The following is a 25,673-nucleotide window of genomic DNA, read 5'->3' on the forward strand; positions in this document are numbered from 1 at the left end:
AGCTCAAAATACCGTTTTTCTCTCCACATTGCTAGGTGGTTGACTAAGGCCCTTTTCATACCGGGGTTCCGGGAATAACATTTCTCGAAAATGTTTACCGGAACCCCTCTATGTGAACATAACACTGGTGTTTCGGGGCGGTATGAACGCGCTTATTTTCGGAGATTTTTACGGGACCGACTGAGTATGAACGCGAATGGCGCAGCTGGGTTCCCGGAACGCTGTCAATCAAACTTTTAGTTACGGTAACGCGCTGTTCATTCAGGCTGCTTGTATTTCGAGGTCAGCTATCTGCGGCATTTTGATCTTATTGTGTAATGGTGTTGGGAATGCATTATTCTTGGATATATATTCTGTATGCTCACAATACGTAGTCACTGACTACTAGTCAGCTTCTTTTTTCTGTGGTTTTGTAAACAGAGCACAGCTAAAAAGGTACAACACCATCTCCAAATGATGCAGCATTGGGTGAGTTGCCTGAAAACTTTCGGACTTCAACACTAATTTGGTAGGTGATCTCTACCCTTACCAAATTTGTTATATCAAAGGCAAGTTTCTAACCACGGATATGCTGTGCGTAGGTCAGTCACCGTCATATATACACCTACTGAAAAGGGGATTTAGTAACATCTGCTTTGATAGTGGCAGCACAGCAGGGAATAATGTCCTTAGCTCTGACTCACTAACCAAAATTCAAATTGTACCAACGGGCTGGTAAGCCATCGTACATCATCCAAGCCATAATTTGGTTTTCACCTATGCCTTCATTTTCTTGTTACAACCAAGTCATTCCTTTGTTATGCAATGTTAGGCAAATGTAACTTAATCTGATCTTTTCGCAGGTCTAGATGGAGGATACTGATGAAAAAGGTGGAACTGTGCCAGTGTGCATTAAGTTATAGTTTCTCTCATGAATAAAATGAAACAGCACAAACACATCTGGTTAAGCAAGAGCATTGTTTATTGAGAAAGTCACACAGGGCATTTCCGACGTCTGGGCCAGCGATACTTGGATCACCACCAGGTCTTGTCTTCATTGCGTACCATCCTCTGTATCATTCTGGCCTTAGCGGATTGCAGTTTCTGAGAAAAGCCGAACACCGCACCTTCAGTCGACCAAAATCTTTCAACCTCATGTGTGCTTTGCTAAGTTTCTGAAAAAGCAATTGTGAATTTTAAGGGCAGCAGAAAGGAAATTTATATTACATATTTGAAACTAGCTTTATCTTATACTCTGTGTTTCAGGTAAAAGGGTTCATGAGCCAGGGCTGAAAAGGATAGGCTGCGTCATCAGTTATGTATGCTAGTACGGAACCCTCAGGCTCCCAATTATGAAGTCATCCTGAAAAACTTGAATGCGGCAAATGCATGTTTGGTACAAATGTTGCTGTGGTAATTTTTTATCCACCCACAATACTTGTACAAAGTACTGGAATTTCAAAATGCGTAACTTTAACTAGAACTACAAAAATTTTTAAACTAGCAACTAGAACAGGGGTGGCCAACCTTTTCAGCCAAATCGCCACATTCGATTGACGAACTATTCTGCGGGCCACTAGCCGCGCAAATTTTTTCAAGTTGATAAATTAATAATATTGTCACTTGACTATATTGCAAGCCTGCTGTATATCGCTGGGCTCAGTTTGCAAGGACTGGACCAGACATGGGGTAATCGCGATTAGTAATCGTAATCGATTACGACGATTACAGCATTTTCAAGTAATCGTAATCGCAATCGATTACATTCGAAAAAAATCCGAAGTAATCGTAATCGTAATCGACTACTTCCCATATCTAATCGATTTCTTTGTGAAAGAACGATTACTTTTTATTTGTACAAGTACTATGACATAAACTGAACATTCGTGAACAAGGAAGATGTATTATACCAGGTTCAAGATAGAACAAACGTCCGATTTTTAAATTCCATTGCTCATTATTACGTCAGAAGTAGCCTATTAGCTTTGCTAGTCATTGCGTAAGAAGTATCCACAGTAAATAGATATTCGATGGGATTGTAAGAACACCCGCCGTGGTGTATATCAGGTTATCAACACTTTCCACACGCCAGTACCCCGCAGCAGGATAATTAATCACCACTCTACCGAGTAACTTGTGTAATAATGTTTGGTCATGTAAACGCAGTTTGACCGTTGCTGCTCAGCGAGCAGTAGGCATATATGTAGGCCTAGTACGTATACGTACGTACACCGGATAGAGATTTGAAATTTTGTACTCGCCAAATAAAACATTACGGTTTCCACAACGAAGCAATAAAAATCAACAGATGCTGATATATATCATAACCGAGCCGTTTTGCCGTTTCACGTAGCGGCAGCTTGAAGTAGGCTACATTATATGTATTAAATTGAAGGCAGAATTTTATGTTTTCTTCATCTTCTTCTCATATGACTCTACTCGAAACAGGCGGCAATCGTTATTTCATAATTCTTTACTCAACATTGGGACCTGCCGCAATAGCCATGAGCTTATATATCATGTTAGCGTGGGTAGTAGCTAGAACCAGGACCAAAACAGCAATTCGTCCCTCAGTCCAAACATTGATCTTTGGCCGCCATAGGGTGATATTTTTAAGTTGAAGACTGAATTTCGTCAATAATATCGGTTATTGCATTATATTATTATTAATTTTTATTCTTCTCTTTTTCTCTGCCCCCCCGATGGTCAGATTTACCTGTAGAGCTGGGGGCACGTAATTCATAATTATAACGCATGTTATCTTGTTATAATTACTTTAGCGTATGTTGTTCATTCGTGACTTCCGGTCTGTTATATAATCAAAAGATAATGTTGTATCCCAAACGTAGCAGACTAAAAGAAAAACTTTCGTGAGACGCACACACAAATTGTCATGTCTTTAATGCTCTGTGGGTGTACGGGGGCATTTGCGTCGTGGGCTCGGATTGAAAGGACCCGACCAGTAGTCACGCCCGCCCAGCGTGGCTATTGACAATGGACACATGCCCATAGTTTCGGCCTAAGTCTTTCTTTAGTAGCACGCTTCGTGAAGTCGCGTGTTGGTCGAAATTGCATATGTCTTTTGGTGTGTTGTGGCATGGTATTGACTGGAACCTAAATACCTATTGCTATAAAATAGGGTTGCATTTAAAACAAAAATGAATTTAAAGAGAGCATGTTTACAACGAGGCCCTTGTTTAAAACAGGTTTTTTATTTTATTTTTTATTTTTTAAGCCATGACGTGACGAATGTGGATTGACATTGACAATTGAAAATATAAGGTAAATATGGCTCCTTTGACGAAATATCCGTACTATAACTGTTGAACGGACCATTTTGAGGGGTTTCAACCATCCGATATCTATGTACGTCGGCTAAATCGGGTGGTAATTGTGGAAAGCATTTTTTTACACAATTATGGTATAATTCTACAACTTGAAAAAACACAATTCTTTTAAAGCCTTTGTTTAAAACAGGGGTTCTCAACTTTCCTTGCGTAACGGGCCGCATTTTAACAGCAAAAAGCGCTGCGGGCCGCAGAACATTATTATCGTATATTTGTGGACTATACTATTATATTTAGGCTAATATAGCCTATTTACCAGTCGTGTATGGGCATTTTGTTTGTATGCATTCTACAGCATAATGGACAGCGTTCGTAAGCTTTCAGTTGCTGTTTCTAGTGAGATTGTTGCGTAAATCCCTTCATGAAGCGTGCATTGCATTCGTTCCCAAGTCGGTATATGTGCACCTTCAAACCCTTGCACCAGAGAACTGAACTCTCTGTTTCAATGCGTGAGCGAGCAAGTATAAAACTACGGTAACTTTTTCTTTACAGAGGCCATTGTCACTTTAGGCTCTCTGTGATATGAGAAGAAGTCTCACGTCCGGGGAAATTTCTGAGCAAACCAATCAACCATTCTCCTTTCTTTCCATGGCTGATGCCCTGCACCAATAGTTACAGAAGTCAGCTTTGTTAAGTTGATGTTGTTTGCTAGTCCCATCTCCCCACGTTTGCCCAGCCAGCATTACGTCTACAAATATATCCACTCTGATAGAATACCCAAATACAATTAGCGTTGCAATGTCCGTAGATTTTGTCCAATGCTAGGTTAAAGTAGTCTGCGGGGCAACGTGTTTCAAAACATGCGACAAAAGATTAACTGACATTGCTGTTACCATTCTTGTCACGGTTGAATCAGACAACTGCAGCTTCGAAATTTGTTAGGTGAAGTTGTCCTTGCTGCTAAACTCCGGAAACAGCGGAGATTCGCACAGTATAGTAACGTTTTGTTGGAGAAACATCTTTTTTAACAGATTTCATGGGTTTAGCGATATACCAAGCAATTTTGAATCATGCGTTTTTAACGTCGTCGGCAATCTCAACAATGCCTCAAAATATGGATTGCTCAGCCTGAGACCTAGCTAGCAACGCTTTTTTTCTAAGATCAGGTGATATGTGTAACTCGAGATGGACTGTCCGAAGACCTATTTAGAACAATAAGAATCTAAACTCGACCATATATCAAGAAACCAGAAAACATTGAAGAATGAGAATAAATCAAACGAAACAGAGACAGAGCGATAAGAGAGCTTTAGTGGCTAAATTGATACCGTATGCAACAATACTGTGCCGGTAGTAATTGCGATCATATTGAAAGATCTCGCGGGCCACAGAAAAAGCGTCTGCGGGCCGCGGGTTGAGAACCCCTGGTTTAAAACATGTTTTAAACAGTGTGTTTTACACAACCATTTGTTTTAAATGCAATCCTAAATTATGTATGCTTTTTTGTTGAGGGGGAGACGTATGTATTCCAAAATCAAGCTTATCTAGAGAGAATTTTCAAGTTAATCAAATCTTTCGAGAATACTCTATAATTTATGTTGGTATACGAAATACTTTTGAGTCCCCTTCGAGCACGCTCCCCACCCTATTGGAAAATTTGGGGTGCGGCAGTCATGGACCTGGCAAGAATGCAAATCGTTGGTGCGATAAATCGTCCTCTATAAAAATCGGCAATGGGTAGATTATGACGTAACGATTACCAGTGATCCCGTCCCTCGGTGAACCCGTCCCGTGAACCCGTCCCTCGGTGAACCCGTCCCTCGGTGAACCCGTCCCACGGTGAACCCGTCCCACGGTGAACCCGGCCCTCGATGAACTCGGCCATCGGTGAATTCCGCCTTCGGGAAATTTTGTATTTACCGCAACCCTAATATCCCACCTCCGGCAACCCTAATATCCTACCCCAACCCTAATGTCCCCCTACCGGCAACCCTAATATCCTAACCCTAACCCTAATATCCCACCTCCGGCAACCCTAATATCCTAACCCTAATATCCCACCTCTGGCAACCCTAATATCCTACCCCAACCCTAATATCCCCCCCTCCCCAACCCTAATATCCCACCTCCGGCAACCCTAATATCCTAACCCTACCCCTAATATCCCACCTCCACCAACCCTAATATCCCCCCTACCCCAACCCTAGTATCCTACCCGAACCCAATGTCCCACTCCCCGAACCCTAATGTCTCCCCACCCCCCACCCTACCCAACCCTAACACCCCACCTCAACCTACAGTTGCAATAACGAGCAGACCACGCGTGGTTGATATGTGAGCAATAACAATCGTTGGGATATATTTTTCCTCTGAACAAGTCACACACATTATACAATGCGATAAGACCCATTGCGATGTCATGAGGAGATACGAGGATGTCGAACGTCGCACGACCGCCCCTCGCCAAGTCAATTCAACAATGAGCCGACCACGCAATCGTAATCACGTGATCTGATCACTCCGTGACTGCGTGATCTACGCTAGCCCTGACCTCCTTACAAGATCGACAAATCAGTTGATAATGACATTATTAGTTTATTAATTCATAATAATACTTGTTAATACACTTAATTTCAAAATTTCCCGAGGGCGGAATTCACCGATGGCCGAGTTCATCGAGGGCCGGGTTCACCGAGGGACGGGTTCACCGAGGGACGGGTTCACGGGACGGGTTCACCGAGGGACGGGCTCACTGGCAACCGACGTAACAAGCAAATAACGCATCTTTTTTAAAAAGAAGTTTGTTATCTCATTAGGCCTTTTCAGCGCAATCCATATATTGTCTTCCAATATAACTTCTAAAATGCAAAATAAATGTAATCGTGAGTAATCGTGATTACTTTTCCAATGTAATCGTAATCGTAATCGACTATTTCCTGATTTTGCTGTAATCGTAATCGTAATCGTAATCGCGTCATTCGGAAGTAATCGTAATCGCAATCGATTACATTCATGAAGTAATCACCCCATGTCTGGACTGGACTATTCGGCACCTGGACATATCGATATCGAAAGCTTCGTCCAACATGCGGCAATCATTTTGTGCCTAGGTTTCATAGTCGACGGTCTTTTTGCGAGCGCAAACGGGAGGTTGCGAATATATATATATATAGTTAGACTCAATCTGATAGATTCGGCGTTCTTTAATTTTTACAAAGGGGTAACAATATTAAAAGCAAGAAATCGAGTGACAAGATGTTGCGCTAGGCGTGTAGAAAATCTTTACTTTGGATTAATCTATCACAAAGTATTCTGCTTTATTGTGGTGTACGAAGATCTATCAAAATGTGACTGGCTCATGGATCTGCCAATGCGTCGGAACTGATATTTCAGTCATCACATCTCAAGTGTTGCTGCCAGACTAATCAAATTTTTGATTGGCTTTGCAAGTTCACAATCTGTGCAATCCATTTTTGATAATACTACTAATTTAGGAAATTAACTCGCGGGCCACGGGTTGGCCGGCCCTGAACTAGAACCATCAACTTTTCAAAATCTGCAATTAGAACTAGAACTACTCACTTTCAAAGATCCGCAACTAGAACCAGAAACTATTCACTTCTTCAAATCCACAACTAGAACTACTTAGTTTTAGTAACTAAATGAGTAGGTTGATGTACATGTCTGACTACACTAGAAAAATATACAAATTTGGTCTCATTTTCAGCAATTTCAGTCTTAATAAGTGAGCAGGGTTGTAACCAAGTCACAAGTCCATCCCACTTCAATAGTTTTGACTAGATTCAAGTCGAGTCATTTTCAATTTACCAACTCACCGAGCAGAGCGTCGAGTTCGAGTCATGGTTTTATGACTCGAGTCCAAGTCATTGTGTTGACTGCTCAGTTTCCAGTTTAAGTATATTTTCCATTTATTTGGGTCTTGCTTTTGAGACAGAAAGTAGCCTACTTGGCAAGAACAATTGGTCTTTCAGACTTCTTTTTCTAACATAATGATTCAAGACCAAATTTGTCTGACCTTTTTGTAGTGGTATGCTACACAAAAACTGGCTGACATTCCGCCATGACAAATATAGAAATATTACTATGCACTAGGGATTGGCAAAATTGAGTACCTGAGTGATTAGATTCTGAATCACTCATTACGCTTCGAGTCGAGTATCATAATGATGACATCACAACACAATGTACCATGCCAAAATTCAAATGTGTAGGCTACATTTTATGCCACCATAAAGAACATAACGCCTATTGTCCGTCACATTAAAGATACTTTAATGTTTTTTCGACCATACCGTTTTCATTGCACTGCTTGACAGTGTTATGTGATGGTCATGACTTCGGAAATGTGTTATTTCCGGCCCTGTGGATATAAAGCTGTATCAGCTGTATCAGCAGTATCAGCTGTATCAGCTGTATCACCTTGTGGATATAAAGCTGTATCAGCTGTATCACCCTGTGGATATAAAGCTGTATCAGCTGTATCACCCTGTGGATATAAAGCTGTATCAGCTGTATCACCCTGTGGATATAAAGCTGTATCAGCTGTATCACCCTGTGGATATCCATATCTGATACCGAATACAGTATACCACCATTATTGCCGTCTGTTTGTTTGTATTTCAGTTGGATGAAGAAATAAAGACTCCGTCTGTCTCTCTGACCAAACCCGGCCTCTTATGGTGCGCAGATATCAGCTTCACGGATCCTTTAGAGCAGGGGTTCTCAACCCGCGGCCCACACACGTTTATTTTGCGGCCCGCAACATCTGTTATTATGAACGCAATTACTACTGACACTGAATTGTTTAATTTAGCTACTTAGCTCTCTTATCGTAGGGTTACCATACGTCCTCCTATAAGAGGATTTGTCCTCTTTTTTTTCAGGTTTTCGCAGATGTCCTCCGAGAACGCCTAATTGTCCCCCTATTAGGCAATCCGTCCTCCTTTACAGCTTTTACAGACAACATATAATGGATAGATAAAAAAAAAGGAACGGACGTAGTTTATTTTTGTCCTTGATGCTTTTGCGGCATATACACCGACTCATGATACACATAGACACGATCTGCGCATATGCATATCGGTAATCGGTGTGGATAAAAATGGTCAACTGTATCTTGCATATGTTTGGATTGCTCGCGAAACGCTGGTATGACCCGTGTGAGCGACCAATATTTCACTGATCGTGCGATTTACTGAGCCTCCATTGTTCTCTCACAAATAAATTGACCGCAAACGAAATGATCGAAGCTTACAGTTTACTTTGTCGTAAACTAGAGTATAGTAAAGTAATTTGATAGCAAAATGTTCGTTCATATCGGTTCAGAATCAATGACCGCTCAATCTGTATTTCAGACAGGCAGCAAAATGCAATGACGCAATCATGCCTCGTACTTCGAAAAAGTAACTTGACTTGAATTGTGACTTGACTCGTGACGTGACTTGACTTGACTTGACTTGACTTGACTTGACTTGACTTGACTCGAGTCACCTCCAAAAATCGAGTGACTTGACTTGACTCGAGTCACCTTCGAAAATCCATTTACTTGACCTGACTCGAGACAAAATGCGCAGTGACTCGAAATGACTCGTGACTCGACGGTAGTGACTTACCCAACAGGCCAACACTGATACATATTATTATAGATCTGCGGCCCGTTATATCAGGCAAGTTGAGAACCCATGACGACGTTGAGAAAGGCAGAGTGTGTCCACTGTCCATTCTCCATTGGCAGCATTCATCACATTGAATGTAAAGACAATTCTGTCGTACTTGGATAATACATTTCTCGCGAAGGCTCGTGAGAAGGTTTGGGGGCCGAATAAAATATTAAATCGGCATTCGTACTCTGAAGGACTGTATACGAACAATAATTGCGAAACAGTGAATTTCATGATAAAGGTACAGACGCAATGGCAAAAATGTAAACTGACAAAATTGGTTGATCTGCTTCATGAAATGGTCACGACAATGTATGTGGATGTACAAAGGGCATTTTATAATCAAGGGATTTACCGACTGAAGGGGAAATTTCGAAAATATGAATTCCATTTATATGAATGGGACAAAAAATCGGACAAGGAAAAAGAAATGGTATTTGCAAGGTTTCTTGGGGAAGCAATTTTGCCTGCTGATACTAACTTGCAAGTTTCTGCCGACGGAAAGCTACGCATCACGGTTCCAAATAAAAATGCTGGATCGAAACCAGGCCGCAGCCGGCGAAAAAGAAAGAAAATGGCAATTTTTAGTTAAATTGATATTGATTGCAATTAATTTCGTTCCGGGGTTACGTTATTTTCGTTCATGAAACTTACTTCTTTTATGAGAAAAAACAGTATCGTAAATATCTGGGTCTAGAGGCGGATGTGGGTACACAGACACACAGGAGTAGTTGGGATTATCAAATTTAAATGCAGGTTTGAAAGCAGTCTAGATATGATACTAGAAAACTAGATACTTGTGATATCTCTTCGAACATGATGGCCAGGTGTTATATGAGTGATCATTGTTGAGTGAGTGAATCTTGGTCTATACTTCATCATCGCACAAATCCTCTTGTTGCCTTGCTATAAGTATAGGGCCGTATACAACTGCCGCATCCCAAACCCCCCAAAACGTTATGATGAGCCATATATACTGTGACGAACTATTTCATATGGGCGAAGGGCGACAATGTGGTGTGAAGGGAACCACGCCAAGCCGCTACCTAAATTATATTCACCGATAATATCGTGAAATTCTACTAGACAATCCTAACACACTGCGCGCGACGAAAATTCTGGGCTTTACTCAACTTTTATGAAAATTAAATGTTGATACTCCGTGAAACAGCCCGAAATTGCTCAGGCTATCTTCTTGCTTGGAGGATTGAACTACTTCTACTTGACAAACTGAAAATAGCGAAAAATAAGTAAGTAATCACAAAATATTACGAAGTATAGAAGTAGCGAAAATCAGATCTACTTCAGTAAGTGCCAGAAGTAGAGGAAAACTACTTGAGTACTTCGAAAAAGTAGAAGTACTTCGTTACTGATCATGATCACCTCTATTTATCACCCTATAGGAGCCCAAGACTCAAGGTTTTTGGGGAGCCTGACGAAGTGCTTTTTCGTTCCTGCCAACGGGTATAAATAAACCCGGAGATGTTTAATTAATCATTATACGAGGGGTCCTTATACCTTTTCAAACACACTCACTCAGCTCTACCGGTCGGTAGCCTAAATCAGATTACGTGAGTAGAGAGAGGAAAAAAATTGATAGCAATCATGAAATATAGAAATTTCTCTTGCTTCGCGCGTTTACGCAAGAAGAGCTGACTCACTAAATGTGTGATAGACTACTAGACTACAGTGTTGGGATGACTCGAGTCATGACTTGACTCGAGTCACCTTATTCGCATGACTTGACTTGACTCGAGTCACTTTGCTAAAATGACTCGACTTGACTTGACTCGGCGTATCAGAAATGTGGATTGACTCGTGACTCGGAGCAAAATTCACGAGTCAATTTCAATTCATCAAGTAATCGGTGTCGATAAAAATCACTGTATCTTGCATATGTTTAGATTGTTCGCAAAACGATTGCGTAACCCGTGAGAGCGACCAATCATTCAATGACCGTGCGTTTCACTGAGCCTCGATTGTTCTCTGAAAAATAAATTGACCGCGCACAAAGAGATCGAAGTTTACAGCTTACGTTGTCGTAACTCCTAGTAGTAAAGTAAAATGTATATTTCTGTTCTCTGTTCTTACCTTAACCAAACCTCTTGTTTTATTGAAATTGAAGTCGAATACTGTTTATATAGTCCTCAAACATTGACGCAGGCTCGAATTGTATCATATCTATTTGTAGATAGATAATGTATTACATCTTATCAGTTCGTTTCTCTATTCTCTATTTTGGCTGGTAACTGTATAAACGGAGGTTACGTAATTACGTAGTTTAACTTCCACGTATATGTGTGCGATACAGCGCCTTCTTGCATGCATATTCAACTCTATATTCGTTCAGCGTTTGGGAATCAATGACCACTCAAACTGTATTTCAGACAGCTAGCAAACTGTAATTACGTAATAATGCCTCACATAAACTTTGAAAAGGCATCTTGACTTGAAATGTGACTTGACTCGTGACTTGACTTGACTTGACTCGACTTGACTCGAGTCACCTCCGAAAATGGAGTGACTTGACTTGACTCGAGTCATCTTTGAAAATCGATTGACTTGACTTGACTCGAGTCAAAATGTGCAATGACTCGAAATGACTCGTGGCTCGAAGGTAGTGACTTGATCCCAACACTGCTATATACTATTTCGCGCATCCCAGACATAGTATAGACGTGATACTTATTGCAGCGAGTGATACCTGGATGAATCTCGGTACGGTTTGTCTTATCTAACATGGCAGCAGCGATGATTCTCAAAGTTAAAGTAATTAAAAAAATAATAATAAAAAAATCAAGAATTGTTTGAACACAAGACACCGATCCCATACAGGTAGAGTGATACAGCTGATAGACTGTGATACAGCTGATACAGCTTTATATCCACAGGGTGATACAGCTGATACAGCTTTATATCCACAGGGTGATACAGCTGATACAGCTTTATATCCACAGGGTGATACAGCTGATACAGCTGATACAGCTTTATATCCACAGGGTGATACAGCTGATACAGCTGATACAGCTTTATATCCACAGGGTGATACAGCTGATACAGCTGATACAGCTGATACAGCTTTATATCCACGGGGCCGTTATTTCCAGCAACGTTCGTAGCTTTGTACTATATCTCGTATGTTGCGACACGGCCAATCAAGGTTTCAAGGCTTACTCAGTTGAAAATAGTATCAAAACTACAGTATAATTCTCGTTAGTAAATTAACTTTCAGTATAATTTCAGTACTCGAAAAGTAGTATTTTACTACTCGACTCGAATCAATAAAGTTAATCCTCGATTCAGATTCGAGTAGTCGAATCATTGTGGCTAGCCCTACTAGGCACCAGAATTATTTTTATTAAAATCAACTTGTGACAGTTGCCTTCTTAAAATACATCTGATGTTTACCTGGATCTATAAACGATTGGCTTCATTGGCTAGCCTCCGAAGAGCGACAGCTACTCAGCAAGCAAGAGAAATTGAGCTCGTATAATTTGCTGGCTGCTTTTCGTTATGGTCTCGAAGCTCGTCGGAGAGTATACCAAATGTTTCTCTCACGGATTTCTCGAATTCCCTGGTTTCTCTGTACAGTGTACATACGATTAGATTTACCCAAACCATTATACACATACAGCAATCACCAAGATAAACTGACTTTGTTGTACACAGGTGTGATCGGTGGTTCTTTTCATTCCAGGACTCTATCCTCTTTGCTGGCTTTCTGTTTCTGCTCTCAGCTTCGGTTGATAATATACAAGCCAGAAACATGCTCGGGCTCTATTACTGATACTGGTATATTGAGTATAGAGCCCCATACACATCGAGAAGGCATATCCGCAGCATCCCATAGCTAAAAGTTGAAGCCACCTTATCCGCATCCCACGAATATGCCTCTCCCACATCGTTTTCCACAAGCATATTACAACTGGAACACCCCACAGACATGGTTTCGTAACTATCAACACTTACGGAGAATCGCGTTCATACTGGCCATAATTTCCCGCGAATTTACCGAAAAAACGACCTGTATGAACATAAGTTCGCGGTAACTCTAAATAGGTATGAACGCGCTCTTTTCCCGGACCTGTTTCGGTAATTTTTTCTCTATGTGAACATCGCCTGTTTCGGAACGTGTTCCCGAAAGAGTTTCGTAAATCCGGTATGAAAAGGGCCTAAAAAGAATAAGGTCAACTTTCACGCTCAGAGCCCAAAATATCGTTTCTTCCTCCACATTGTCGGGTGGTTGACTAAAAATAAAAGTCAGCTCAAGTTTTGTGAATGAAATCAGTCTATATTATTGTTTCTTCCATGTAGGCCTATTACTATTAAATTTTGATCCTTTATCCTCCTACATGGTATTAGTTAGCGGTGGAGCTGGTGGATGACGATGACTTCGAAAATGCAGGGAGCGGAATTATACATCGTGAAGTCATGCCATGTCACACGGTTATATATATATATATATCGACTTTTCAATTAGATAAAATAAAAAAGGGCAAAAGAAAACAGGAGACAAAAAGAACATCGAGATAATCAGTTTTGGGCTCGTGTTAAGCGTCTCCAACGTGGGCGGTCGTGGGCGTCTTCAAGCGACAGCCCGCGTTGCGCTAGATCAGTCTCCATTGTCGAGCGCCATGTTCTCCGATTCCAGCCACCTCTGCGCCATGGCTCCGTGGGAATGTGATTAATGATGGCGGCGGCTGGTTGCTCGTCTTGATGCCGCACTAGATGGCCGATTAGGCGGAAGCGTCGTTCAGCTGCCAGTAGACGGCATGGGACCGTTCCTGTGAGTTCTCGCAATGCGTTCGTGGATATATGTTCCGGATGGTGGATGCCGAGTGCATAGCGGAGGAATGCGTCATAGTTAGCGTTGAGCGTCTTAGCCAGCTTCTCTGTCAGCGTGAGTGCCTCTATTCCGTAGAGAAGAACCTGCTCGACAGTGGCACGGAAGATGCGGGTCTTGAGCTGGGTTGAGGCACTTGAATGGAAGAGGCTATGCAGCCGTCTTGCCGCGCCCCAGGCCTTTTCTCGCCTCACCTTGAGCGCTTTTCCAGAGTCAGCGACGTCAATACCGAGGTATACAAAACTCGTTACATACTTGAGATCGATATCTCCCAGTCGAATTGGTGTCGCGTTCTCCGGTAGAGCTGGTATGGCCAGAACCTCAGTCTTCTTGGCGTTGATCTGGAGGCTAACAAGAGCGACGGCGGCCTCTAGCTGGTTAATGAGGCGCTGTGCCGATGCGGTGTTCGGGGCAAGCAGGGCTAGGTCGTCTGCGTAGGCAAGAATACCTACGTGGATTGCCTCGCGAGTCGTACGCGTGCGCATTCCTTGCCGTGGCCGCCATTCAAAGAAGTTCGTAGTATCCGGGAAGGCCGTTCGTGAAGGCCCGTTCGTCACACGGTTATAAGAATATTTATGAGCCTAAATGCAGATCCGCACCAGCAGGTTGCACACCCGGTGGTTTTCAACCTTTCATGATCGCAACTCCATTTCAAATTTGAAAATTTATTCTGGCCCAGCTCAGAATATGATAAGTAGTTTACTGAAAAACGGTCAGCACCTTTGTCCGGACTTGCTCACGAACTATTTTGGAAGCTGATTACGTTCAACATCTTCAATAACCCCGAAATAAAGGCAACGACCCTCGGGTTTAGAACCAAGATCTTTGACTAAAGCATCTTAATGGCCGATTCCAGTCATATAGATATACCGTTCTCCTATAATTGAGATTATTTCAGTAAGTGATGATTATTTTTAATAATTTTTGATTGTATGCTTTTTGAGGGCGGTGTGTCACATATTAAAATCAATGATTGTGACACTAAATCGCGCGAAGAAATTTTTCAAGTGGCATAAATCTGCCCAAAATAATACCTTTTCTGTTGATTTACGAAAGCATTTTTATCCTATTTCAAACCTTCATAATTCCGGACATTTAGACATATTTAAGAAATTCCTCCAGGACGCAGTTTCAGCAGTGAAATTCCGGACATGTCCGGGAAATTCCGGACGACCATTCTCAAATTTTGGTGGTGCCAGTGCCCAGACCAGATTTATACATATCTACGACACGTGGCTCGGTTCGGTTTAGCTAGTAGAAATGTTTATCAGTTCAATCAATGATATATATCATCACATATATCATTGGTTCAATACACCACAAAATTGCGATACAATGGAAAGATAGGAAGGTGTAGAAACGACTTGGAGTAGTCTTTGAAATCAGACACCCACCTAGGCCCTAGGCGATGTAAAGAGGAGACATGCACTGCAGAGATGAGCGGATTTGAAATTTCTATGTCCTAATCCAATCCAAATCCGAACCTTCAAATCCTTATCCATAACATTTTAATAATCAAGTCCATGTCCAATCCTAATCCGATTCCAACTGGAAATTCAGAAAAAATACTAATTTATGCAATGGAGGGATTCGAAAATTTTCTTTCACAACCAACGATTCACTTGATTCAAGATAACTTAGTAACCATAAGTACATTAATAACTAATCTGAATAAAGTCTGTCGCCATTCGCCACATGACATTTCAATCTCCCAGAAAATAGTTCAATCCAATCCAAATCCTAATCCGTTCTGAAAAAAATGTCTAATCCAAATCCGACAAAATTTCACAAATCCTGTTTTTTCAAAACCTAATCCTAATCCATGCTCATCTCTGATGCACTGCACAATGAAAATAAAAGAAAATAATATATAAAGCAAGCGACAACCAAGTTTTCGACAGATACCAGTTTTATCAAATCTTGCACTCATGCAGGGGCAACTGGCGTTGTTAATACAGATAAAGTCAGCCGTGCTCGTGCGCCTGCAAGTCACCATTATACTATCAATCAGCCATAAGCCTCACCATGTCAATTCGTGTAATTTTTAATGCACATTGCACACATCTACCATTCTAGCCTATGGTAAATGGCCAGTTCGCCAGTGGCCACACATTGTGTGTAGATTACTGCTGACATGATTACTTCGATAGCAAAATCACGCATAAATCGATTACGACTGTAGTCGAGAATGCTCTAATCGTCGAAATCGATCACGATTACGGAAACTAGAAATCGCCAAGTTTATGTATCAGTTTCACTGCGGTCGTTGCCCCGAATATTTCAATGACTTCTTTACCTCTGAATCAAAAGCGCACAAGTACAACACACGCGCGTCCACGTCGTCCAAATATCATATGATCGACCGAAAAGATCATCGCTCTATCAAATATGCCGGACCTGATGTGTGGAACAGTATCCCGCCGGCCATCCGACAGTCGACGAGCATGTCCACATTCAAGTCGAAATACAAGCAATTACTACTAAATAAATACAGTCCATCCTCAAGATTACCGGACCACGACTGACCTATCGATCTCGCTTCCCATGACATGCCGCCCTATTTCTTGTCGCATTCTTCTTCTATACTATCTTCTTTACTTTCATTCAGTGTGCATGCCTCCTCTTTATATCGCCTAGGCCAGGGTGGGTGTCAGATTCCATAGACTACTCCTTGTCGCTTCGACATCTTCCTGTCTTTTCATTGTATCGCATTTTTGTGGTGTATTGAACTGATAAAATTGCTAATAAACCAATGATGAATGATGATGATTACACATCACAAATACCCCACATCTGCCTGACGGCTTTGACAGTGCCTCACTTCAACGTTACGCCTGGAAGGCTACAGTGGCGCAATAATACAAAGCAGAGGTTGGAGCATAGGCCTAGTGTCCTATAGGCAGGCCGTGTTATTTTTGGCATTTCAGGAGCCAGATGCCAAAACTGCCAAAAATAAAAATTTGAAAATGCCAAAAATAAGCAATTTTTGGCATATGCCAAAAATAACACGGCCTGCAAAATAGTGCATTTTGTTCATGGTGTTGTGTTAACATGACTGCTTTACAAGCGAGAAGAGCGTTTGTGAAGGGCAGGTTTCTTAATCTGGGTCCAGCCCACCCATTAGGGGTGAAAGCATGGTGTCCTAAATGGTGTGGGTACAACGAGCTTGAACGGCTGACTGCATTTGGTTTACGTCATACTTTCCATTTGTCCAAAGGCAATTTTACGACCATTTTTGACCAGCTTGTCGAGCGCTAAATTTGATAAAACGGGTATCAATGAGAAGCTGCCGCAGTACTGATTATTAAAATATAAATTATATTCTGCTCATGGAACTGGAACCCCCAAAATCAACCACGATTTTTGCATCGCGATCGAGTTGAACGTGGTGACGCAACAAACTGTCTGGCTATTTCTGAGCTGCATACCAGTGCATAGTCTCGTTTTGCCAGACAGTCTTGTTGCGTCAATGTTCTTAAACAATCTAACCTTCCCAGGATTCTTCCATGCGAGTTGGTAATATTAAAGCCTCCTGAAGTGACAAAAGTCCTCCGAAAATATATCGGTAGACTGAAGCAGAAATGATAGTCGGGCTACTAAATAGAATGTGTTGAGAGACAACGCAGGAAACTCCTGGAAAAGGATCGGGAAGAAAATTCTTTCCGCGATGAGATCGATGGCACTGGCGTAGTGATCTCTTTTCATGATGCATGGAAGCCGGTTCGGCCCTCCAAAGATTTTGAAGCTCTGAAAACCTTTTGTGGATGACTGGCTTTCCCTCAACGGCTACTGTTGAAGCCGATATTTCCCAGATTGGCTGGGCGAGAAATGAATTTAGGAGAAACTTAACTGACATGAGTTTGGAAGCACTGTTACAGTGGGGTAACCCTAAAAGGAGGGACCGCGGAAACTGCGGAAAACGCGGAACTCGCGGAAATTGCCCCTAAAACGCGGAAACTGCGGAAAATGCGGGAAACCTCGATTCCTAAAGCGCTGAACGCGGAACGCGGAACAGTCGGTCATTGACCTCTAAAGTTCACAAAGTAGCCACTAAAACGAGGAAACAGCGGAAAAGGCGGAACGCATTGACATTTGTAGATCTCATAGAGGAACTCTAAAGTCTAAAACGACGAAACTGCGGGACACCAATGTTAGAGTGAGGCGAAGTAGGACTCATAAATGACAGAGAACTGTCGTAATAGTTGATGGCGCTTCTTCGTTTTACGATGCAAAAATTTATAAACGTCAAAATAAATTGTTTTTGCCTTGGGAGAGACGGATTAGGGTTGGCGGAGGGTGGTTATTAGGGTGGATATTAAGGTTAGGGGAGGTGGGATATTAGGGTTAGGGGTTACGGTTAGGTTAGGGTTATGATTAGGGTTACGTGAGGGGGATATTAGGGTTGAGGAGGGGGGAGATATTAGGGTTGGGGGAGAGGGGGATGTTAGGGTTAGGTTAGGATTAGGGTTAGGTTAGGGTTAGGATTAGGGTTAGGTTAGGGTTAGGGGAGGTGGGATATTAGGGTTAGGGGAGGTGGAATATTAGGGTTAGGGGAGGTGGGATATTAGGGTTAGGGGTTAGGGGAGGTGGGATATTAGGGTTAGCGGAGGTGGGGTATTAGGGAATTAGCTTAGGGTTAGGGTTATGATTAGGGTTAGGTTAGGGTTGGGGGAGGTGGGATATCATGTCCCTAACCCTCTTCTCCAACCCTAATATCACCCCTCTCCCCAACCCTAACATCCCCCTCTCTCCAACCCTATATCCCGCCTCCCCTAACATCACCCTCTCCCTCAACCCTAATATTCACGTTCCCTAACCCTAATATCCCACCTCCCCAACCCTAATCATAACCCTAACCTAACCCTAACCCCTAACCCTAATATCCCACCTCCCCTAACCCTAATATCCCACCTCCCCTAACCCTAATATCCCACCTCCCCCAACCCTAATATCCCACCTCCCCTAACCCTAATATCCCACCTCCCCTAACCCTAATCATAACCCTAACCTAACCCTAAGCTAACCCTAACCCCTAACCCTAATATCCCACCTCCCCCATCCCTAATATCCCACCTCCCCAACCCTAATATCCCACCTCCCCTAACCCTAATATCCCACCTCCCCCAACCCTAATATCCCACCTCGATGACCGACTGTCCCGCGTTCCGCTGTTTCCTCGTTTTAGTGCCTACTGTGTGATATATAAAGGTCAATGACCGACTGTTCCGCGTTTCCCTCTATTTCAGCGCTTTAGGAATCGAGGTTTCCCGCTTTTTCCGCAGTTTCCGCGTTTTAGGGGCCGTTTCCGCGAGTTCCGCGTTTTCCGCAGTTTCCGCGTTCCCTCCTTTTAGGGTTACCCGTTACAGTGCAAACGATTCAAGTCTATTCAACAGCTGTAACAATCAGCTGTTGAGCGTGTTTGTTAGGCTTTTCTTTCTTTTTTTTTTGCTCATTGGCACCGATTCCGATGGATACTGCACATTTTGTGGTTTTGTTTGATATTATTAACCTATGAAATCGTTAGGTTTTTTCTTCTTATTATTGTTCGTTGGCACTGATTATACGTGGATGCTGCACATTTTGTGGTGTCTTTGGACAAACTAGCCCAAATAAAGCGTTTTTGTGACTAATTCGAGGCTGAAACTATCTATTTAGAGGACGATGCCAAAACTGCCAAAAATAAAAATCGAAAAATGCCAAAAATAAGTTATTTTTGGCAGTTTTGGCATATGCCAAAAATAACACGGCCTGCCTATAGGACACTATGGTTGGAGTATTCGCGAATCGCGCTCGCGGCCTCGGCGTTCCAGCGTTTGCCAGTAAGGCATATGATTAGTTGAAGGGCAATGCCAGATCGGTAATGTTCGGGCCGCAGTGTCACCAATTTGCGCATTTGTAAGCCAAATTCTGGAATATTTTATATATATGGTCATGTCGAATGCTAGCAATGATGTGGCTCTCAGTTTTTATTCCAATCTTGATAAAGGTATATTTGGATTTCTAGTATGGAACTCCATTCCATCACAGGAGCCATTATTATTATTATTCATGCCTATTTAAAACTATGTTGGCTGTTATAACTACCGTATCTTATTGAATCGTACATAAGTTGAAAAACTAGAACTATCAAGGTAAGTACTGGTATTAATATTAGGTAGTACAGTATCATCATGTGAATTAGCGAACATATTTATGATTTTCCTAACATAATATGACTTGTGCACTTCAGACTATACTGTGACACGTTCCATATTCATAGCTATAGCCTAAATTTACACAATATAGATCGAAGCACTCCTAACTGAACATCTGCTGCAGTAGACTAGATGATCACTTCACTGCAGATTCATCTTGCAATTACTATGTTAGCGTTATTTTAAACGTACATTTGATATCACAATTCTTTTAGGAACTTCATTCTCCTTACTGCGACCACTCAATCTTTGTCTGAAGACTTCTTGCTATGATGCATAATTCTTTTTACTCTCAATTTCTTATTTTAATACAGTTACTTTTGACTTAAATGATAATCATGATTGGACAGTTGCCGAGTTACGCTCAGGATATTGTGCGTCAAAACCTCAGTGGTAAAAGATCTCCGAAAAGGTTGAGAAATTCACTGCTCAAACCTCTGGATGATATCGTACAACTACTGAAACGAACTGTAGTGTTGGGAGAGGGAAATTCTGTATTGGTAATTGGACCGCGCGGTTCAGGCAAGTCTACACTGATGAAAAAAGCAATTTTCCAATTGCACGAGGATAAAGAAATCGCTGATGATTTAACGGAAATCCATCTCAACGGACTGATGCAGTCTAACGACAAACTTGCTCTGGAAGAAATTACCCGTCAACTCAATCTACAAGGTGCTGTGCAAGACAAAAGCTTTGACTCTTTCGCCGAGCACTTGACTTATTTATTACAAGCTCTCAAAGCCGGAAATGCTTCCAAGTCACGTCCATTAATATTCGTGCTGGATGAGTTCGACTTGTTCGCACAGCACAAGAATCAAACTTTGTTGTATAATCTGTTCGATCTGACTCAATCTGGATCCACGCCGATGGCTGTGATTGGATTGACGTCCAAGTTAGATGTTATGGATCTTTTTGAGAAGAGAGTCAAGTCACGATTCTCGCATCGTCAGATATACGTTTTTAATGACTACACGTTTGATGATTATGTGGAAAATTTAAAGAGCTGTCTGATTATGCAGCATGATGACTTTGATCAATACTCTGTGTCAAAAAAAGTAGCCAAAGAGTTCCTTCCTGGTTGGAATGAATATGTCAATAACATAGTGACCGATCCATCAGTAATACGGTCATTAAAATCACAATACAATATCAGTCAAAGTCTATCTGCATTGTATGCGATATTATTCTTACCCCTGTGTAAGTTAAATCCTGCTGAAAACCATAGTTTAATCTGCAGCGCAATCGTTGACCAAATCGCATTCAGCCACTGTGACGACAAAGCGAACATCATGAACGGATTAACAGTGCTTGAACTGTGTCTAGTTATCGCTATGCATCACGTTTCAAACACGTACGAAGAACCTTTCAATTTTCAAATGGTGTACGTTGAATTTTTGAAATTCGCAAAGAAACGCTCCAACATCGTGCGTAACCATTCGAAGCAAGTTCTAATGAAAGCTTACGAACATTTGATAGAATTGGAGCTGTTGATGCCGATCGACGCCACCGTTGCCAAGTCGAGCATATTTGGCGGTTCAAAATCGAAACTTCAAAAGGAATATAGACTCATGAATTTATTGGTGAAGAATTCTCAGTTGCACACCGCTGTGCACAAGTATGTCGGATGTCCGACCGATGTGAGACAATGGGCCATATCTGATATTGACTAGGAAAGCTGTTGTCGTAAGGGCTGGGCAAAATGATCCGAATCTAGTAGTGAGAGATTGTGTTTTTCAGTACTAAAATTATAAGCCCCTGTCATTGAGAGTTGAACTTCTCAACGACAATTGAAATTTTGATACTGTTTCTCACCGTGTAAGCCTTTTAGGGATTGGTTGTATCACGACATCAAGAGTATAAATAACACAAAGCTACGTATTTCTGTGAAGTTATGATCAATCACAGTAGGGTTGTCCAAAAATAGCTCTTTTATTTTCCAATTTCACTGGTATATTGGAGTCAGTCATTTTAAATGTACACATCACTCCCAACTATTATGATGTCATACCTAGTGATACCCGACTCGACACCCAATACGCGGTTCTGAATCGAATCACTTATTATCGTGCTGTTTACTATTTGACAACTATTTATTGCAGTCTGGTTTGTCATTCCGTTACAAGTGCTATTCTTTATTGCATTACGAAAAAATGTTTCACATATAAAAGGAGTCACTCTCAAATAAGACTTGCATGTTGTCAGAACAGAACAGTGCACAGAACCAACACCGACTAATACTGAATACAGGCGTATTTATTTTGTCAATGTCAAGGATTCTACTCCAGTAGTATCAATGATCTCAACTACAAGGAAATATTTCATTATACTAGGTGAGTAGCACCAATGTCGGCGACTATCTCGAACAACTACTCAAGTGGAATGATTAAATAGTTTCTGGTAGGGTTGAGAGAGCAGATATGGAATAATAATTTCGTAGTAGATTAGAGATAGTTGCCAACATTGATGCTACTCAAGTATAGTTGTCGACTTTTACAAAATAGATACACCAAATCAATAGCTCTACACCGTTCATAGCAGTTCAAAAACTTGCAGATGTGCGATAACTTTGTGCAGTTTTGAATCTCTCAGTAACGTTGTCAACCACCAACTAAATATCTCTACATCTGCTTCGTAGCAGTTCAAAAATCTGACCTCAGATTCGCAATAACTGTATGCAGTCATAAAATTCACAGATGTACTGCAGATCTTTCTCATTCTTTGTATTAGCGTCTTGATGTCCCGCCGTAACCAGATGTGGTCCTGCTTGTACCAGACGAGCCAGACCCAGTGCTCCTTCGATACGTAGTGCGACCGGACCCCCAAGAACTGCCCCATCCGCCGCTGTTACCCCAAGAACTTCCCCATCCACCATTATTTCCGTAAGAACCACCCCATCCGCTATTCCCATAACCATATCCTTGGTGACCATAGTGTCGATTTCTCTGTCTACTCCCAAAAAGGTATCCACCAATTCCACCTAACCCAAGGCCAGACCAAAAGCCTCCGTAGTTAGAATTAGTGCGAGAGCCATGATTACTCCTTGTGTATGTTGACGAATGGTGGTGATCTTGTGTTGCGTCATGGTATGATGGAGGAGGGGGTTGATATTCAGGTCTTGGTTGTGTGTAATCACTTTTGAAACCGTAGGGAGGTGGATTATTATGCTGTGAATGGTTAGGGTGACTAGGTCGATGCGGGTCAGGATAAGGGGTACGGTTCGTATCATCATTTCCACCCATTTTACATATCATAAAGACAATGACGCAAATTAGTATGAAGAAAAATATCCATCCGCCACCATCACTAGAGGAATTTGATTTCCAAACAGGAGCCGAGTATTGTTGTTTAGACCGACCTGCCTCTGTATAATCAATAGTATACTCCAATCCACAAGATCCTTTCAAAATATACGGGTCATCTGGATAATCATACCCCTCGCAAGTGACTTGAACTTTTCCGAATCTGTATGAATCATCCATATCGCACTTGCATTCCCATTGTACCTCGTGACCATCGAAACCCACATTTCGACATTGCACTGTCTGAGGGGTGAATTTATAGCCGGCACTACCACCAATGCATTTCAGTTGCGGTACAGGGCTCGATCTTTGACCTGTAGTCATTTGTCCGTTGTGCAGAGTCAATGCTGTCACGTCTTTCAGTAAGACTTTTTTATTACTACCCCATGTCGACACTCTTTGCAGTAATAACGCTGATACCAGTATTACTAGTATCAGTGCGTAACGTATCATATTTCGTCTTTTCAGGTATCAGGTATGAAACTTGGTGATGTCACAATTGTTCCTGGACACAAAAATATAAATTGTATCTTGATTCCCACAAAATCCGGTACGAATCTTCCAATGTCACAATAATTCGTGGACACAAATAATAAATTGCTGTAGATAGAACAGAAAACAATATATTGGGTCAAGAATAGCATGTTAATGCAGTGGTTCTTAACCTTTTTCCTATCATTATCCCCAAGATTCAAGGGACGGGATGCAGTTACATATTCCAAAATATATTAATTGCAGCTTTTAATTAACCGTAAAACAACGCAAGGATGACGTCATAATGCCTGTTGAAAATATCAAGTCAACGGGAAGGCTGATGCTGTTTTGTGTTATCCAGTGGAGTGGTCAAATCTAAGGAACGGCGAAGATAATTTTAATAGACTGTATATCCTACTTCACAACAATAAGTTGGAGGAAATTCAATCAGAAAGTTCAATACCGTGATGACAAAGATTGGTTATTCATTTTGAAGGCAAATCCGAAATGTTCCGATATCTTCCCCTCGTTTCTTCGAAGGCATTTTGATGATGTCAGACTTGATTTTACTGACTAGTAGACCACTACACTGTTCAATACTAACGACTATATTTTTAAGATATTGTTATTGTGTTACAGGGGTAAAGCTAAACTTAGACGCCCCCAGCTGTTGCGATTCAATTTGCAAGCACAACAATATATTATCCGCACTACTGCTAAACAAGTTATACGTACCTAGCACTATACTAAACTGCATCCGATTCTTTTATTCATAATCACTAAAATGGTTACTATGATATCACAGAAGGCATGGTGTGCTACGTGAAATGAAATATACACAAGATCGCAAAAATATATTTTAGCCTAAATTCATATTTACGTTTGAAAATATATCAGTACAGAGTTAGCCTATAAGTAGCCTACATGAAATGATGACAATTTGAATTACCCCCTGAAATTGGTAAATTACCCCCAGGTTAAGAACCGATGTGTTAATGCAGTGGTTCCCAACCTGGGGGTAAATTACCCCCCGGGGGTAATTTGGCATTTTTGGGGGGGTAAAAAGGGGTCGGATTTTAAGTAAAAAAATAATTGTTGTATTCATTGTTTTCTTCGTACTTTTGTGAAAAAAAATATAAAAATTCAAAGGTGACTTTCGTCAGTGGGTGTGCACAGCTTTTCCAAACTTCATAATGGCGCCGTCCTATCATAGCAATTTACAGCGAAGCCAAAGAGGAAGTCAAAGCACGATGCGATCATAGCAATTTACAGCGTAGCTGGCATGGAGAGTTCCATCTGAATACGATCGATGTTGTGGTTTACAGCGACACCTATCGCTAGCGTAATACTTTTTAGCCGTCATTCAGATTTCAGAACAGAGATGTAAACATTAGCCGTACTAACGCTGTCTTCCGATACTTGTGGAGATCATTTCAATAGTTGCTAAATTAGGATATATAAAAGCAATGTTTTCTTCTGTGTGATGACTGCATCTATTCTGCTGAAGCAGATTCCGAGTGTACATTATTCCAACGAGTGGAACCTGCCTGATTTTTTACATTCTGTATATTTATATCCAGTTATTGCAAATACTCCAGAAAGAACATATTTACAGTGGCCATAATGTGACAACTTGATTGAACAGTGAGCAGTCCGAGCACTTATGTATGAACTACAGACTGACAATATGTGAACCAAGAATGAGTGCAAATTTTGCTGACCTAACTATAAAAGTTGAAATTCCAACTGCAACTCCATACGCTGACAGATCAGTGACATCATTTTTCCAAAAATAGTCAAGTAACTTCTTCTACGATGATATGCGGAGGCTTCTGTGTTATACCGTGTATTTATCGACGGTTGTGTAAATGCGCATTGCGCAACGACGTGAACTACCGTACTGGTATTGGGATACG

General features: G+C 41.5%; 2 protein-coding genes and 4 long non-coding RNA genes across 6 annotated transcripts in view; 2 read left to right on the forward strand and 4 right to left on the reverse strand.

Annotated features, from left to right (window-relative positions):
- LOC145459265 (uncharacterized) overlaps positions 1-18,708 on the reverse strand; it is a 167,819-nt gene extending 149,111 nt beyond the window's left edge. Inside the window, exon 1 of the long non-coding RNA XR_013921322.1 lies at positions 18,499-18,708. This is a non-coding gene — a long non-coding RNA (uncharacterized LOC145459265). The remainder of the gene's footprint in view (positions 1-18,498) is intronic.
- Positions 940-12,598, reverse strand: LOC145459030 (uncharacterized). The gene is made up of 2 exons (XR_013921260.1): positions 12,356-12,598; positions 940-1,154 (listed from the first exon to the last, which is right to left on the reverse strand). It is a non-coding gene; the product is annotated as an uncharacterized LOC145459030 (long non-coding RNA).
- On the reverse strand, positions 5,029-5,521 carry LOC145459458 (uncharacterized). Its single transcript, XR_013921425.1, has 3 exons — positions 5,436-5,521; positions 5,258-5,290; positions 5,029-5,193 (listed from the first exon to the last, which is right to left on the reverse strand). It is a non-coding gene; the product is annotated as an uncharacterized LOC145459458 (long non-coding RNA).
- LOC145459268 (uncharacterized) lies at positions 18,188-18,539 on the forward strand. The gene is made up of 2 exons (XR_013921325.1): positions 18,188-18,346; positions 18,465-18,539. It is a non-coding gene; the product is annotated as an uncharacterized LOC145459268 (long non-coding RNA).
- An 874-nt stretch (positions 18,709-19,582) lies between the features above and the next one.
- On the forward strand, positions 19,583-22,154 carry LOC145459242 (origin recognition complex subunit 4-like). Its single transcript, XM_080337890.1, has one exon. It carries the CDS (start codon positions 20,314-20,316, stop codon positions 21,652-21,654), a length of 1,341 nt encoding a protein of 446 aa, XP_080194016.1. The 5' UTR covers positions 19,583-20,313; the 3' UTR covers positions 21,655-22,154.
- Positions 22,089-23,885, reverse strand: LOC145459253 (store-operated calcium entry-associated regulatory factor-like). Its single transcript, XM_080337900.1, has one exon. It carries the CDS (start codon positions 23,734-23,736, stop codon positions 22,708-22,710), a length of 1,029 nt encoding a protein of 342 aa, XP_080194026.1. The 5' UTR covers positions 23,737-23,885; the 3' UTR covers positions 22,089-22,707.
- Positions 23,886-25,673: the final 1,788 nt, after the last annotated feature.

The sequence above is a fragment of the Botryllus schlosseri genome, chromosome 16 (assembly GCF_051294905.1).
Source record: "Botryllus schlosseri isolate E-star chromosome 16, Bs_hap1, whole genome shotgun sequence".
Taxonomy (NCBI): Eukaryota; Metazoa; Chordata; class Ascidiacea; order Stolidobranchia; family Styelidae; genus Botryllus; species Botryllus schlosseri.

Bases quoted from the DNA above. Each gene is read 5' to 3' on its own strand.
- LOC145459242 (XM_080337890.1), top strand. From the start codon at position 20,314: ATGATAATCATGATTGGACAGTTGCCGAGTTACGCTCAGGATATTGTG.
- LOC145459253 (XM_080337900.1), bottom strand. From the start codon at position 23,736: ATGATACGTTACGCACTGATACTAGTAATACTGGTATCAGCGTTATTA.